At 50.9% G+C, this 13,140-nt stretch overlaps 1 protein-coding gene across 5 annotated transcripts in view; it reads right to left on the reverse strand.

Moving 5' to 3' along the window:
- Window positions 1-2,730: 2,730 nt before the first annotated feature.
- CHRM3 (cholinergic receptor muscarinic 3) overlaps window positions 2,731-13,140 on the reverse strand; it is a 461,018-nt gene continuing 450,608 nt past the window's right edge. For 4 of the 5 annotated variants that reach the window (XM_031460789.2, XM_031460790.2, XM_064487814.1 and 1 more), the window contains one exon: window positions 2,731-9,916. In XM_031460789.2, the coding sequence (XP_031316649.1) occupies window positions 8,125-9,897 (1,773 nt within the window). In that variant the 5' untranslated portion in view covers window positions 9,898-9,916 and the 3' untranslated portion in view covers window positions 2,731-8,124. The remainder of the gene's footprint in view (window positions 9,917-13,140) is intronic. The other variant, XR_010381798.1, reaches the window with a different exon arrangement.

Below are 13,140 nucleotides of genomic sequence, written 5' to 3' on the forward strand. Positions count from 1 at the left end.
TGTATCTTAATGAATAGTGAGTATTTATTTTATTTTTATTTTTATTTTTATTTATCTCTGTACCTCTGACTTCACACATGGATTCTACCTTCTGAAGTCACCTACTGTTTGCCAGCTATTAGCTAACACAATGATACTTAGTTTTCTTACCAGGAGACAAATTTATTTCCTTCTTGTCAAAGCAGGAAGGTCTTACATCAGGTTAGAAAGCCTGTATGAAGTTAATATACTTGGTGTCAATGAGATGAGACTTACTTCTGGGTAACCGGACACACAGGGCAGGAAGAAAAGGGTTAGGGGACTGTGTGCAGGGTTAGTAGAGCAGAGAGTCTCATGTTCTAACTCAGTTTTCCCTCCTCGATAAGGAAAGCTGACGTTAGGCATGTACTATTGGTGTCTCATACAATCAAAAGGAGGGAAATAGAATTTCAACAAGTGTTTTCTGGGGGTTGTGAGCAGGTCCCTAGGAAGCGGGTTCCTGAAGCAGACTGGAGTGCGGGCTGATGGCGGGAGCTGGGCAGTGGGTACAGAGCATCAGGTGGCTCGTCCTGTCCCTGCTGCTCGGAACAACTGAAGCTTTGTCCCTGATTCCACGGAAAGCTGGGAATGGTCTTCCACAACAGTGTCTGGGAGAAGATGAGCCTCCAGCCCAGGGGCAAAGGACTGGCCTTTCCTGTTGTTCTGAAGTTAACTTCAGAGATGGCCTTTCGTGTGAAATCCCGGTTAAAGGAGCTCACCGCAGGGGGGCGGGTAGCACTGGTCCTCCTTCAGAGTCTCTGTTAATTACGAACCTCCTCTAACTGAATCTGAGCCTCTACTGATCCTTTTCTTCAGGTTCACTCACATTTACTGAAGTTTAGTCAGTTTGCAATGTTGTGTCCGTTTCTGGTGTTTCCGTCACGTCTCAGTCATGCATACACATACATGGATTCCTCTTCATATTCTGTTTCACCGTAGGTTACTGCAAGACGCTGAATACAGTTCCCTGTGCTGTGCAGCAGGACCTTGTTGTTTACTTAGTTTTGTGAGGCTCTCCTTGTACTTCTGATTGGCAGAGACACTGACACGCTCAGTCGGTATTCTGTGAGGTTTGTTCCGTACAGAGATGCAGTTTTCGCTGCATTTGTGGGAGAGGGTGAGCACCACATCCGTCTGCTCCACTGTCTTGGCAAGCGCCACGGGTCTTTTCACTTCAAGCTAACCCAGATAACATCACAATATAGTCGACTATTTCTAAAGATACTTACCCCCTGCTCTAGGCATCATTTGAAGACGTCAGGTTTCTAAATGGTGAATTCTAGGTGCCAGTGTGGTTGGTGTGTGGGGGGGTTTGTGTTACTTAAAGATCCATGGGCCAAAATCTCAAAGAAAGAAGTAATTATTGAAAATTCATGGGGACTATGAAACTAAATTTCATCTGGCGAGCTATAAATATGCCACAACCACCACTTTGAACTGTTTTCATAGCTTCCAAAGCAGCTGCCTGTAGCAGAGAGACAAATCCTTTATTTGTTGTTCCTATGAATCACCTGCTGGGGAGGATGGTTTGAGAGGCTTGGTGGTAGTCACGAGAAGAGCAAAGCCGGGTGAAGTCAGGTCTGCACGCAGCCTACACGGCTCCTGGGAACAGTCTCCTCCAGATCCAAGAAGTAACGGCGCTTAAAGCTCAACTCCATGTTTCTTACGGAAAAGAGCAACCGGCAATATGAATTAAGAGCAAGTGTGATAGAGACATGATTTACAAGCAAGATATTATGGGAGACATGCCACTTCGAGAATTCACAGCGTTATCACGAGCTTGTATTTAAAATGCCCCCACTCCATGGTAGGGTCTGGGATGAAGAGAAGCTCAAGGAAGTGATGCCTGACGCGATCATTTTTCTGATTACCAAGTAAAAGTAAGGTACCTACAAAAAGATGACAGAAACGGAAGTGAGCGTTATTTAAAGTCAACGTGACAGAACATGATTCTTGGTTTTGACTTTCAGTAGGAAAACATCTGATGGTTTCAAAAGAAACAAGTAAGAATTCTTAAAAAAAAAAAAGAAAAAAAAGGCGGGGGAAGCAAGAGATAAGCATTTCTTTTCAAAAGAGGAAAGTAAAACTCCCTGCAACGTACTGTAAAAAACTAAGCAACAGAAGCTCAGTGGACCAGAGCTGGGAGACCAGCAGGGAGCCCTCACACCCTGCTTTGGGAGCAGAGCCGACAGCACGCCGACAGACCCTTCCTTCCTGGCAGGGGTGCACCCAACGCAAAGCCACGGACTCTCTGTTTACTCAGCCCTCTGGACTTCCATCCCCCGTAAGAGCCTCTCCTGCCTTTGCTGTGCAGGGACTGCGTGGGGCTCACCACTGCTGCAGACCCTGAACCAATTCTCTGCTGGTCCCGTACAAACCCATCTTTGCTGGACAAATAACTGGCGGTCTCTTCATTTTAGGTCAACAGTATATATCCAGAGATAAATATTTTTCTTCACATGCAGTCTTAAAATAAGGATTACATGTGCAGATACAGTTAATACATTCACAGTCCTCAACACAGGGCATTAAGTGTCCCGGGCTATGACAGCAGCAATGTTCATGGTTGAAGAACGTTCGAGTGCATAAGAAAAAGAGAGATTCGGGGGGTGGGGGAGGGTACAGCTCAGTGGTAAAGCATGTGCTTAGCATGCACAAGGTCCTGGGTTCAATACCCAGTACCTCCATTAAATAAATAAATTAGCCAAATTATCCCACCCACCTCAAAATCTAAAAAAAATTAGAAAAATACAAGCGAGAAGTCAATGCAAATAACGGTCTGCTTCACAATTACCTCTGCAGTGCCCCCCACGCCTTTACACAAGAAAAAACTGTTGCTGCATCATTGATCTTTGACTACAAAGAAAGCCAACCACATTCTTTGTTTACTTATAGTTTTATTTCCTTATTTCACCATTAAACTTAGGAAATAATATCACCACAAAGTTGCAGGCATCATTTTATAGTACAGACAATTGACTTATTTTTAGGAGAAGGAATAAAAATGGCACATGACATACCTAAAATGACTACCGAGGAAGTGCTGGACACTAGGAAGTAAAAAAGGTAAAATCCAGTGCTGTGAGAAAGACAGGGACACCGTTTCAGATGCAACTATGATACATGCCTTTTGCTTACAAAGCAAGTATACAGCCATCTCTTTGGACAGTGGTTTCTACACCCTCGTGAATCCGAAGGATGTGAGCATCACTCAACATTTCATAGACGTTTTCCAGAAAGCTTTCTGCCAAGAAAAGCCAATGTGCTGACTCACCAACTTGGAAGCCAATTTGAATTTAGTTGCCCCTCAAACCTGCACCAAACTTAGAGACAGTTCCCGTGTGTTTGGGAAAAAAAGGGGGGGGGGGGCATTGCTCAGAATGTGCCTTCTCTTAGCTCTAAGCACGAGCCCTGGAGGGGTTTCTCTGGGGTGATGTATGCAGGAGGCTGGAGCCCCAGCTGGGTGTGAGGAAGGGATGGAAGAGAGGGCTTTTGCCGAATGCTTGCACAGCAGAATGGGTTCTCTCCTAACTTCCACACCAAGCAAAGCTACGTGCGTGGCTGTTTTAGGCCCAACTAACAGAACTTCACCTGTACCAACAGAAGCCTTCTGTTTCAGGACGCTCTGGGCTCCCCCACTACTTCTCTTGCTAGGACAACCAGGTGGAGTTGACCACGCTCGGTAAAACGCTTCCAAATTCCAGGGATAAAGGAAAGTTGATTCTTTCCCTTCCTGTCCTCTTAATTATATTTACTACTTCAAATCCATTAAAATATTTTCCTTGTTGCTTAGTCACATTTTATCAGGAAACCATCCTAGTAATGAACCACTTTTCCTTTAATCTCCTTTCCCAGCTCAGTGACCCCTGGGTACAGCAGAAACCTGGGGCACTGACATGCACACAATTCTTGGAAATATTTGCCATATGAATTACAAGGAGCTGGTTAACACTGAACAATGTTTACTGTCTACTGGTTGACAGACAAGGTGCTGGCCACAGGCACCAATCATCAGGGAGATCACGGACATGATAAAATTAGTTTGGGGTGTGCTATGTAACTTGCAGAATTAGTACCTATTTTGGACGGCAAGAAAGAGTAAGAAGAGATGTCTGTATTCCGGGCATAAGCTTTCAGGTTGAAGGCGGGGTTATCTGGGTGTGGGAAGTGCTATGAACATGTCTTTGCAGCTGAGACCACGGCCTCCTGTTCCATGTGCCTCTCGTGTGGGATCTGTGTGCAGCTCAGACAAGAACCACCTTGGATCTGGGTGACTATCTGGAATGTCCCCCCCAGGGCAAGAGTGGCAGGGTCAGAGCTCTGCCGAGTCTCCATAGTTCTACCAGAACGTGCATGGTCCTGACATCACACTAAAGGACGCGGGCATCCGCTTCCACACGTCCGGCGCACCGTCCATCTCTGTGCCCGAAGCTGTGAATGTAGCGCGTGTCCAACTAAACAGCAGTACAAATACTTGCCCATTTTGGAGCCTGCTGACAAAACACGATGCAGTTACAACTTATGCTGAGTACAGTCACCTTATGAGTTTGTTTTTCTTCATTCACTTGTATTGTCTCAACTTGGGCCTCCTTTCTCAGGCTGTGACACTGAAGCCAGAAAGAGAAAACGGGCTTCCCGGTTCTAACGAGCCCTGGGTGACCGCCACTTAGGTCTGGAGCACTGACTCACATGGCACTGATCCTGGTAGAGGCTGAATCCCTAGAAACCTGCGTCACGAAAGCACAAGGAGGGGCAGCGGCACTGAAGTCCGCAGAGGGAAGGGGCCACGCTGCCCTGGGGCCTCGGACAGCCTCGCGTCTGCACCGCTGCCCCTCGCTGTCGCCCACTGCGCATGAGTAAAGGTGGCGGGAGTGGCTGGGTGAAGGAGGGGTGACTGTCTGGGGAGCTGTATTCTGTGCAGTTTCAGTCCATTCTGAGAGAGAGCACTGAAAAGCCCAACAAACAGCTACCCAACAGCTCCGCTTGTAAGGTGGTCAGGCCACCAGTGGTCATCCTGGACTGAAGTGAAATTTAAAATTCCAGGTTTACCAACAAAACAGATGGAACTTGTCCACGTGCACACGGGGGGCTGACGGGGAGGGCCGGGGTGACTTCTGAGTCTTCAGCCACTGCGGCTTCTCATGCTCGCGCTTCCCTGCCTGTTCGCCTTCTTCCAGAGTCTAACACGGTGACACGTGAAAGGGGGAACAGAGATGGAACACGCTTGGAGAGTCAGGGCTAGTCTGAAGTCAAGGATGATCAGGATGACACGGTGAACCAGCTGGAAGACCACAGGGAGGGGACGGACCAAAGAGAACAGAGCCCAGCGGGGCACAGGATGAGAACGTGTGTGTGCGCCTGTGTCTGTGCTGGGGGGTGGTTCTTCACCTGTGCTTTACTCAGGTTTGATTAGCTCACTCTTTCCATTAAAGCACCCAATCCTGAGAGCCTGGCAAACTTCATTCACATGGAATGAAATGGGTTGATTCCCGTTTGGCGGATGAAGACATTTTGATCTAGAAATGCTGAGTACCTTTTTCAATGACAAGCACTTTGAGAAACACACGTCTGGTGACAAACACTTCACTACACCTTTGGTCACACTTTTCAATTCTCCATGTTCAAAAGAATCTGTTTTCTTATTTTCCTTTTCTGAGAACGACCTAAGAGTTGGACATACTTTTCTATGAATGGAGTTGGTAGAGTGTATTTAAAAGCAGCTTTCGTTCATGAGAGATTTGAATCCAATCTGACAATTAAACCCACCTTGGGCTTCTTTCTCTCCTTCCATCGTAGAAGGACAAGGGTGAGATGACGGCGTTTAAGCAGGATTGTTACGAACCTTCACAGTTCTGCCGAAACTCAGGGTTTCCTCCATTTCTAAAATTAATTCTCTATTTTTAAAACATAGGAAATGGCCTTTTGAGAGGGAGGCAAAATAGGAGTTTCAGAGAGAATGGGGAGGCTGGAATCAGCACTCACGGATTTATTAGTGCCGGGGCACGAGCAAACACAGACGGACCCGCTCCACAGGCAGCGCGCGTTAGCACACGGATGACGTAACATTCTGTAGTTTGCTATGTAAGTTAGAAGATTGTTTTTTCTCATTCTTTGCTGGAATGTGGGCCCAAACCCATTCTTGCATTCATGCTGATGTGCCCTTTCCCCCGTCACGTGAGCTCAAACACACTGGTGGAGGGTCGCTTTGACGGGTTCCCGTCAGGTTTCACTAGGGGTAACGAGCCGTTACGCTGAAGTCACTGTTGACTTCTGAACGAGGCACCTCCCGACACCCACAGAGTGACTTTCCTCCCTTCTTAGCCACAAGGAAGCTCGATACACCCTGCTCACTGCTCAGGTGGACCTTGAAGAGTCATCTGGGGCCACCACTGCTGAAGACTGAAGGGTGACATTTATCGGCGTTAGAGAGACACTTGGTGAAGTCTGCGTAAATACACCTTCATAGAAACAGAACACAAAGTTAAATAGTTCAAAACAGACACCACTGAGTACACGTCCACTGCTGTTAAGCTCTGCTGTGAACACCAGCTCACACTGAACACAGAAGCAACTTGCACCCCGGCTCGGGGCTCACAGCACAAGACCCTGGACAAAGGGAGGCTCTGCCCTCCGCTCCCGCCCCCAACCGCCCACTCCCCACACAGCCCCAGTGAAAGGAAAGCAGGAGCACCCCCCGCCTCGTACAGCAGCAGCAGAGGACGGTGACAGCACCCCCACCCCCAAGAGAACATTCAGCGTTCGGTCAATTCAGAAGCAAATACAAAAATCACTTTTGAGTAACGTCAGGAAATCAGTGGGAGGCAAGGCTTCTCAAAGTGTAATGCTTTCTTGAGAGGACACGTGACTTCCTCAACCCCACCTGTTACCCAGGTGGAGGTCGCAGAGCGCACACCGGGAAGCCCTGGCCACCGCTAAGCAGCAAAGGTGTGAGCCCTTACTTCACAGGAAGATGCCGGGCTGCGAGAAGCTGAACCCCGTCCTTCTTGGCCCCTAAGCGTCTCTCTTGCTTTGTGTTACGCGATGCTTGCGTAACCCTGAAACGTGACACGGTTACTGAGTTTCAGGCTGTTCAGCTAGCAGTTTTGTGTGCGACCTTCAGATGTGGACAAGCAAATTCCAGCATGTGGGTGCAGTTCCCCTGCTGAGCTCGGAGGGGCCCTGACTCGAGTAAGCACGGCTGGGGGGATCGGCAGAGGGGACCGCTCCCTCAGCGCCTGGTTGAGCCACCTGCCCCCAGACCCTCGAGGCTGACACCCTACACAGACCAGGCCAGGGGCCTGGATGCTCTCTGCTGCCTGTTCTCCAGAGAAACAGCCCTGGTTTCCAGAACACCACACTGGGTTTCCTTCACTTTTATGTTGGTTAGGATCCTAGAGAACTTCAGTCACCAAAGCACTGAAAGCACACGTTGCTGGAACAACTTGCCAGTTCAGAGATTCCCATCACATTACATACACGGTGTGTGCACGCACGGAACTCACACACGCATACATGTACATGTGTGTACTTGGGTAGCTTTTATTTGTATGAAACGTGAACTGCACAAAACACTACTTTGCGAGAATCGAGAATCAAGTCCACAAATAGAGTTGAACGACATACCAACAGAAGACGGGGACAAGAGGGTCCATCCTCAGCGTGTGAAACCATTTCGGAACCGTGGACTTGCTAGCCTGCCGTGTCCCACGTGGGGTCTGGGTGACACCTGGGGACGCGGCCGGTTATGCTCAATGAGAGTCCAGGGCTGGTGGGGACTAAACGGCCCGGGCATGCCAATCTGGGTGCAGAAGTGATACGAAACATTGTTTCCCCTCTTTAAGAAAAAAAAACCAAAAGGCAAAGTTGAGTCAGAATCGATCTCTTCCTGTGCGGCACTATGCTCATTGCTCACTTGCTTATTTTTTGCTGAACTGGTATTTGACTCTTCATAGCAAAACGGGGTTTATGGGAGGGATCGGTAAACAGGCAGCTCCTTTCACCGTGGGACGAGGAGAACGCGTTCTGTCGTCACAGGGCTCACCCCCACCCTCACTGACGCCCAGCAGAGGGGCGGGCGGCCGTGCGCGCGCCGCGGTGGACGCGCCTCTAGGAGGCTGGCTCGGGCACCCGCCTGTGGAAGACGGCCGACTGCCCCTGCTGGTACTGCTGCTTGCGCCGCCGCCGCTGGTCGCAGCGGCACAGCAGCAGCGCCTTGAAGGTGGTTCTGAAGGTCTTGTTGCACAGGGCGTAGCACACGGGGTTCACCGTGCTGTTGATGTAGCACAGCCAGTAGCCCAGGTTCCAGTAGGCCTTGGGGATGCAGCTGTTACAGAAGGTGTTCACCAGAACCATGATGTTGTAGGGCGTCCAGGTGACAATGAAGGCCAGCAGGATGGCGCTGAGGGTCTGCGCCGCCTTCTTCTCCTTGATCAGGGACATCCGCTTCCGCTTGGTGATCTGGCTCCTGGTCTTCAGCGCGAACCTCTTGGCCAGGGTGGCTTCCTTGAAGGACAGAGGCAGAGTGGCCGTGGTCTTGCCCACTGAGGAGCTGCCGTCCGGGGCCTTGGCGGTGTCCACGGCCGACTCCAACTGGATGGGAAGCTGGGAGAAGCTCTTCTGAAGACTGCCCCGGCCATCCAGGCTTTTCTGGGCCTGCGGTCGGCCGGCTCTCCCCTCTAGGCCTGCTGCCCCTGGCTCCTCCCCGGGCACCTGGAGGCTGTCTGCCGAGGGCGACTTGCTGGAGTTGAGGAGGGCGCTGTGCCCCGGCAGCTGGAGAACGATGGAGTAGATGGCTCTGGTCTCAGAGCCCAGGTCCTCCTCGTCGGAGGAGGCGGAGTTTTCCAGGGAGGCCGCGGCGTCGTTGTTGTTCCAGCTGTCGCTGCTGCTGTGGTCCTGGTCCATGTGCTCGGAGCTGGGCTTCCAGCTCCCGGCGGTGAACCAGAAGTGGCAGCGGCCGCACGTGCTCCGGGCCGAGGCTTTTGTGCTCGGCTGCTGAAAGTGGTAGCTGCTGCAGCTCCGGGAGCTGCCGGTCGGGTGGACAAAGTTCTCGGCCTCGGCCTCTGTCCCCGAGGCCTGCAGCCCAGCCAGCTCCTTGGTGCGCTTCTCCGTCTCCTTATAGATCCTCCAGTACAGAACGGTCATGATGGTGACGGGCATGTAGAAGGCAGCGATGGCCGTGCCGAAGGTGATGGTCGGCTCGCTGAGGAACTGGATGAAGCACTCCCCGGGGGGCACAGTTCTCTTCCCCACCACGTACTGCCAGAACAGGATGGCGGGGGCCCAGAGGACAAAGGAGACCACCCACGCCAGGCCGATCATCACGCCTGCCCGCTTTGTCGTTCGCTTGGCTCGGTACGTGAGTGGCCTTGTGATGGAGAAGTACCTGTCGAAGCTAATGACCAACAGGTTCATGACGGAGGCATTGCTGGCCACGTAGTCAATGGAGAGCCAGAGGTCGCAGGCCAAGTTCCCCAAAGCCCATCGGTTCATGATGATGTAGGTGGTAAACAGATTCATCGAAATGACCCCGATAATCAGGTCGGCACAGGCCAGGCTGAGGAGAAAGTAGTTGTTGACTGTCTTCAGCTGCTTGTTGACCTTAAAGGACACAATCACCAGGATGTTGCCGATGATGGTGACCAAGGCCAAGACGCCGGTCAAGAACGCGATGAAGACCACTTGCCAGATGGTGTGACCCCCCAGGGGGTCACTGGCCGTGCCATCTGGGGAGGAGAAATTCCCGGCTGCTTGGGAGAGGTTGTAGCTGCCAGAGTGAGTGACGGCTCCTGGGGGCAGCCCCCCATCCAAAGGGCTGTGAATCCAGGAAGAGCTGATGTTCGGAAACAGAGGTGAGGTTGAGCTGTTACTGTGCATGGTCATGGTGACTCTCTGACATGGTCTGGGGAGAGAAAGAAAACACAGAGTCAGGAAGGTTGCTGCCTTCATCTGATCTGTTCTCTGCACTGCAGCCTACAAGAGAACAGGTCCTGCTCAGAGGTGAGCCCAACAGAGGGACCCACCAAGGACACTCTCGAACTTTAAAGGCTGACAGCGGCACTTCAGTAAGGACAAGCACATTAAATAAGGGTGAGGCGTGGGGCAGGCAGGGGTTTGTTCGAGGAGGCACAAGTAGCTGGCAGCGGGCGCTGAACGTTTGCCACGTTTCCAGACCCAGGCCACACCCACTTCCACAGAACTCATTCTCAAACCAAGTCTCCCTTACTTCTCTGACTTTAAAAAGAAGGGGGAAGCAGTAGAGGCTTATATGATGCTCTTCCAGCATGGCTTTGCCATCCTGCTGCACGAGAAACCGACATCACTCATACGCATTTATCCACCTGGGTGCTGACCTACGCAAGGCTTCAGACAAAGCAACTTTAAGGCAGTTCCAGCCACTTCAGCCTCACTGGAAGGAACAGCATCGACCTGGAGCGTGGGTGGAAACGAGTAAGTCACTTCACACTGTGTGACCTCTTCCCAGCACAGTTACCAGCAGTGATGTGCTGGCTCCTTTTAATGGCTGGTAACAGTCCACGAGGCTGCTAGTTTTGGCCTGTTAACATGCAGAACCTTTACCAGACTGTTCTGAACTGACCAAACCAGCTTGGAATACATCCAGTGTTTAGATATGTTACCGTTAGGTAGAAAAAGCGTTTTAGCACCACATGTGTATTTGCATATACATAGTTGCCAAATTGCAGGTAGTGCAAAATAAGTAAGTGGCTAAGAATCGTTACAATCACTGCATCAGCAGGAAGGTCCTCCCGTGCGGTCCTGGGAAGCCTTGGTTGAGCCCAGCTCAGCCGCTCTGAACCCCCGGCTGGTACTCGAGGACACAGCTGGCTCAGAAGTGTTCACATCGCTGCCCTCTGTGGGCTAGAGGCAGTAAATCATCCCTCCAGGAGGGCCACTCGAGGAACTCTACTTTTCAGAATCACAGCGAAAATCTATTAAGAACACTTCTGCTGGGTTCAGGCTCTTGGTTAAAAAAATGTTCGACTAAACTCTCATGATGCAACTATGTACACACGTATGCAAGGCAAGAGCCCTAGATCGAGCCTGTACCAGGCGTGCCGCAGCACCCCTGGGAGGACTGCAGTCACGGCGCATGGAGCCTCCTGGAAAGGCCGCAGGGGTAGCAGGGAGGCCTTGGAGTCCCAGAGGCACAGGCTCACATCTTACATCAGCCACTTCCTGAGGGCGGGATCTTGGGTATTACTTAACCTCCTTGGGTTCCAGTTTCCTCTTAGAAAAATGGGAATGGAACATTCTGTATAGTGGTATAAATTCAATCTAGAATTCAACAGTAAGTGGTCAGAAACTCTGTTTCTCACCAAAATGTTTTAACATACAAAACAGACCAGAGCCTGCGCACAGCGCCCGCCGCGCAGGTCTGGTGTCTGCTGTCACTGTCCTACCGCTCGTCTCACCGAGCAGTGACTCACTTAGCCTTGGCTGCCGGGGTGCTCAGGGCTCGACTTGTGCCACCGTAAATGACAGGAGGGAGTGTTCACTGGACACTTCCCACAGGGCACACATGCTGCAAACTGTCACATGCGTTATCTCATTTAATCCTTAAAATAACATTATTTTCCTGGAAACTGCAACCTAGATAGTTAAGTAATCTGTCCAAGGTTTCAAGCTAGTGAGTGAGGTAAAGGGGCAGAGGTGTCCGCCCCCAGATGATCCGAGCCTACCTGAGCCTCCACGTTTGACCGTGACCCCACTCTGCCTCATCACCAGGTCATCCAGACACTGCAGACAACTAGTCCCTCCTAACTGGCGAAAGCTCCTCTTCAAAGTGTAATCGAAGAACACTTAAAAATTACGAGATACCATTGGTCACCTGAAAGACAGTACACGTGCAGTAGTGGCAACAGTGGGAGGGAAGGCGTCAGCTTCACGGTGCTAGTGTAGATGGAGTCTCCTAGTTCGCACTCGTTTCCAAATACAGGGAATTGATGCATTTTCTCTTCTTTAGTTCTTTTTACTTCTCTGGGCTTTATCAGGTGTCAGCTCATCTACATCTACGACTCCCCAACGGGAGGATGTCCAGATTTGGGAAGTGCCACATGCCCGTGGGGTCCTCAGCTGCACCAGTGGCTTCTCCGAAGGCACACATGTAGAAAAGCTATGTGCTGTCTCCCTCCACCTGGGTCCCAGCTGACACAGTTGTGAAGGCGTTTGCCTGGTGTCTCCCACGTGGCCCCGCTACCACGCCAATGACAGACCACGCTCGTCTTTACGAGACCCCTCCGCTCAACGTCCTGACTCGGGTTGACCACCGCCCTACTGGGGAGTCTAGGACACCTCTCCAGTGTCCTGAACTACACAGGTAAGTATCACTCATCTCAGATCAGATCAGTATCACGTTTTCCTACTTGCATCATCACCCTTGTTCATGCATTTCTCTTTTTCCTGCACCAGATGTTTGCTGATTTTTTTATACACAGTCTCCAGCTTCACGATGATTAGACTGAAGACCTTTGGAATTTGTGATGGTGCAAAGTGATACGCCTTCAGCAGAAATCGTACTTTGAGTTTCGGCCTCTTCTCCAGGTGAGGGCTACAAGTGAGGGTGCTCTCTCGTGAGGCCAGGCAGCGCCAGCCGCGGGTCCTGGGCAGCCCGTGACCACCAGGGTCGGCCACTGCTACACTTAGAGCCACTCTGGACCCAGACAACCACTCTGTTTCCCACTTCAGTACAGTAGTTGGTAAATCACATGAGACAGCCACCGCTTTACCATAAAGCAGGCTTTGTGCTACATGTCTTTGCCAAGCTGAGGGCTAAGGTGAGTGTTCTGAGCATGGTTCAGGGGTCTAGGCCAGGCCACAATGTTTGGTAGGTCAGGTGGATTACATGCATTTTCAGCTGATGATAACTTACAGTGGGTTTATCAGGAGCAACCCTATGGTACGTCGAGGAAGGTTTGTACTCTGACCAGCTTTTATCTTCCCACCATCTTACACCCCAAAGGTGCCCAGACACAGCAGTTAGGTTTCCTTGTGCACCGTGTGGGCTGTGCTATGGCCCCTTTTAGATTCCTTCTCGCTCCTCCTCCCTCCCCATCCCACCACCCCCTGGTGTGCTCTGAATCTCCCATGACCTTCTATAGCACCGTT

This window comes from Camelus dromedarius, chromosome 8, assembly GCF_036321535.1.
Source record: "Camelus dromedarius isolate mCamDro1 chromosome 8, mCamDro1.pat, whole genome shotgun sequence".
Classification (NCBI taxonomy): Eukaryota; Metazoa; Chordata; class Mammalia; order Artiodactyla; family Camelidae; genus Camelus; species Camelus dromedarius.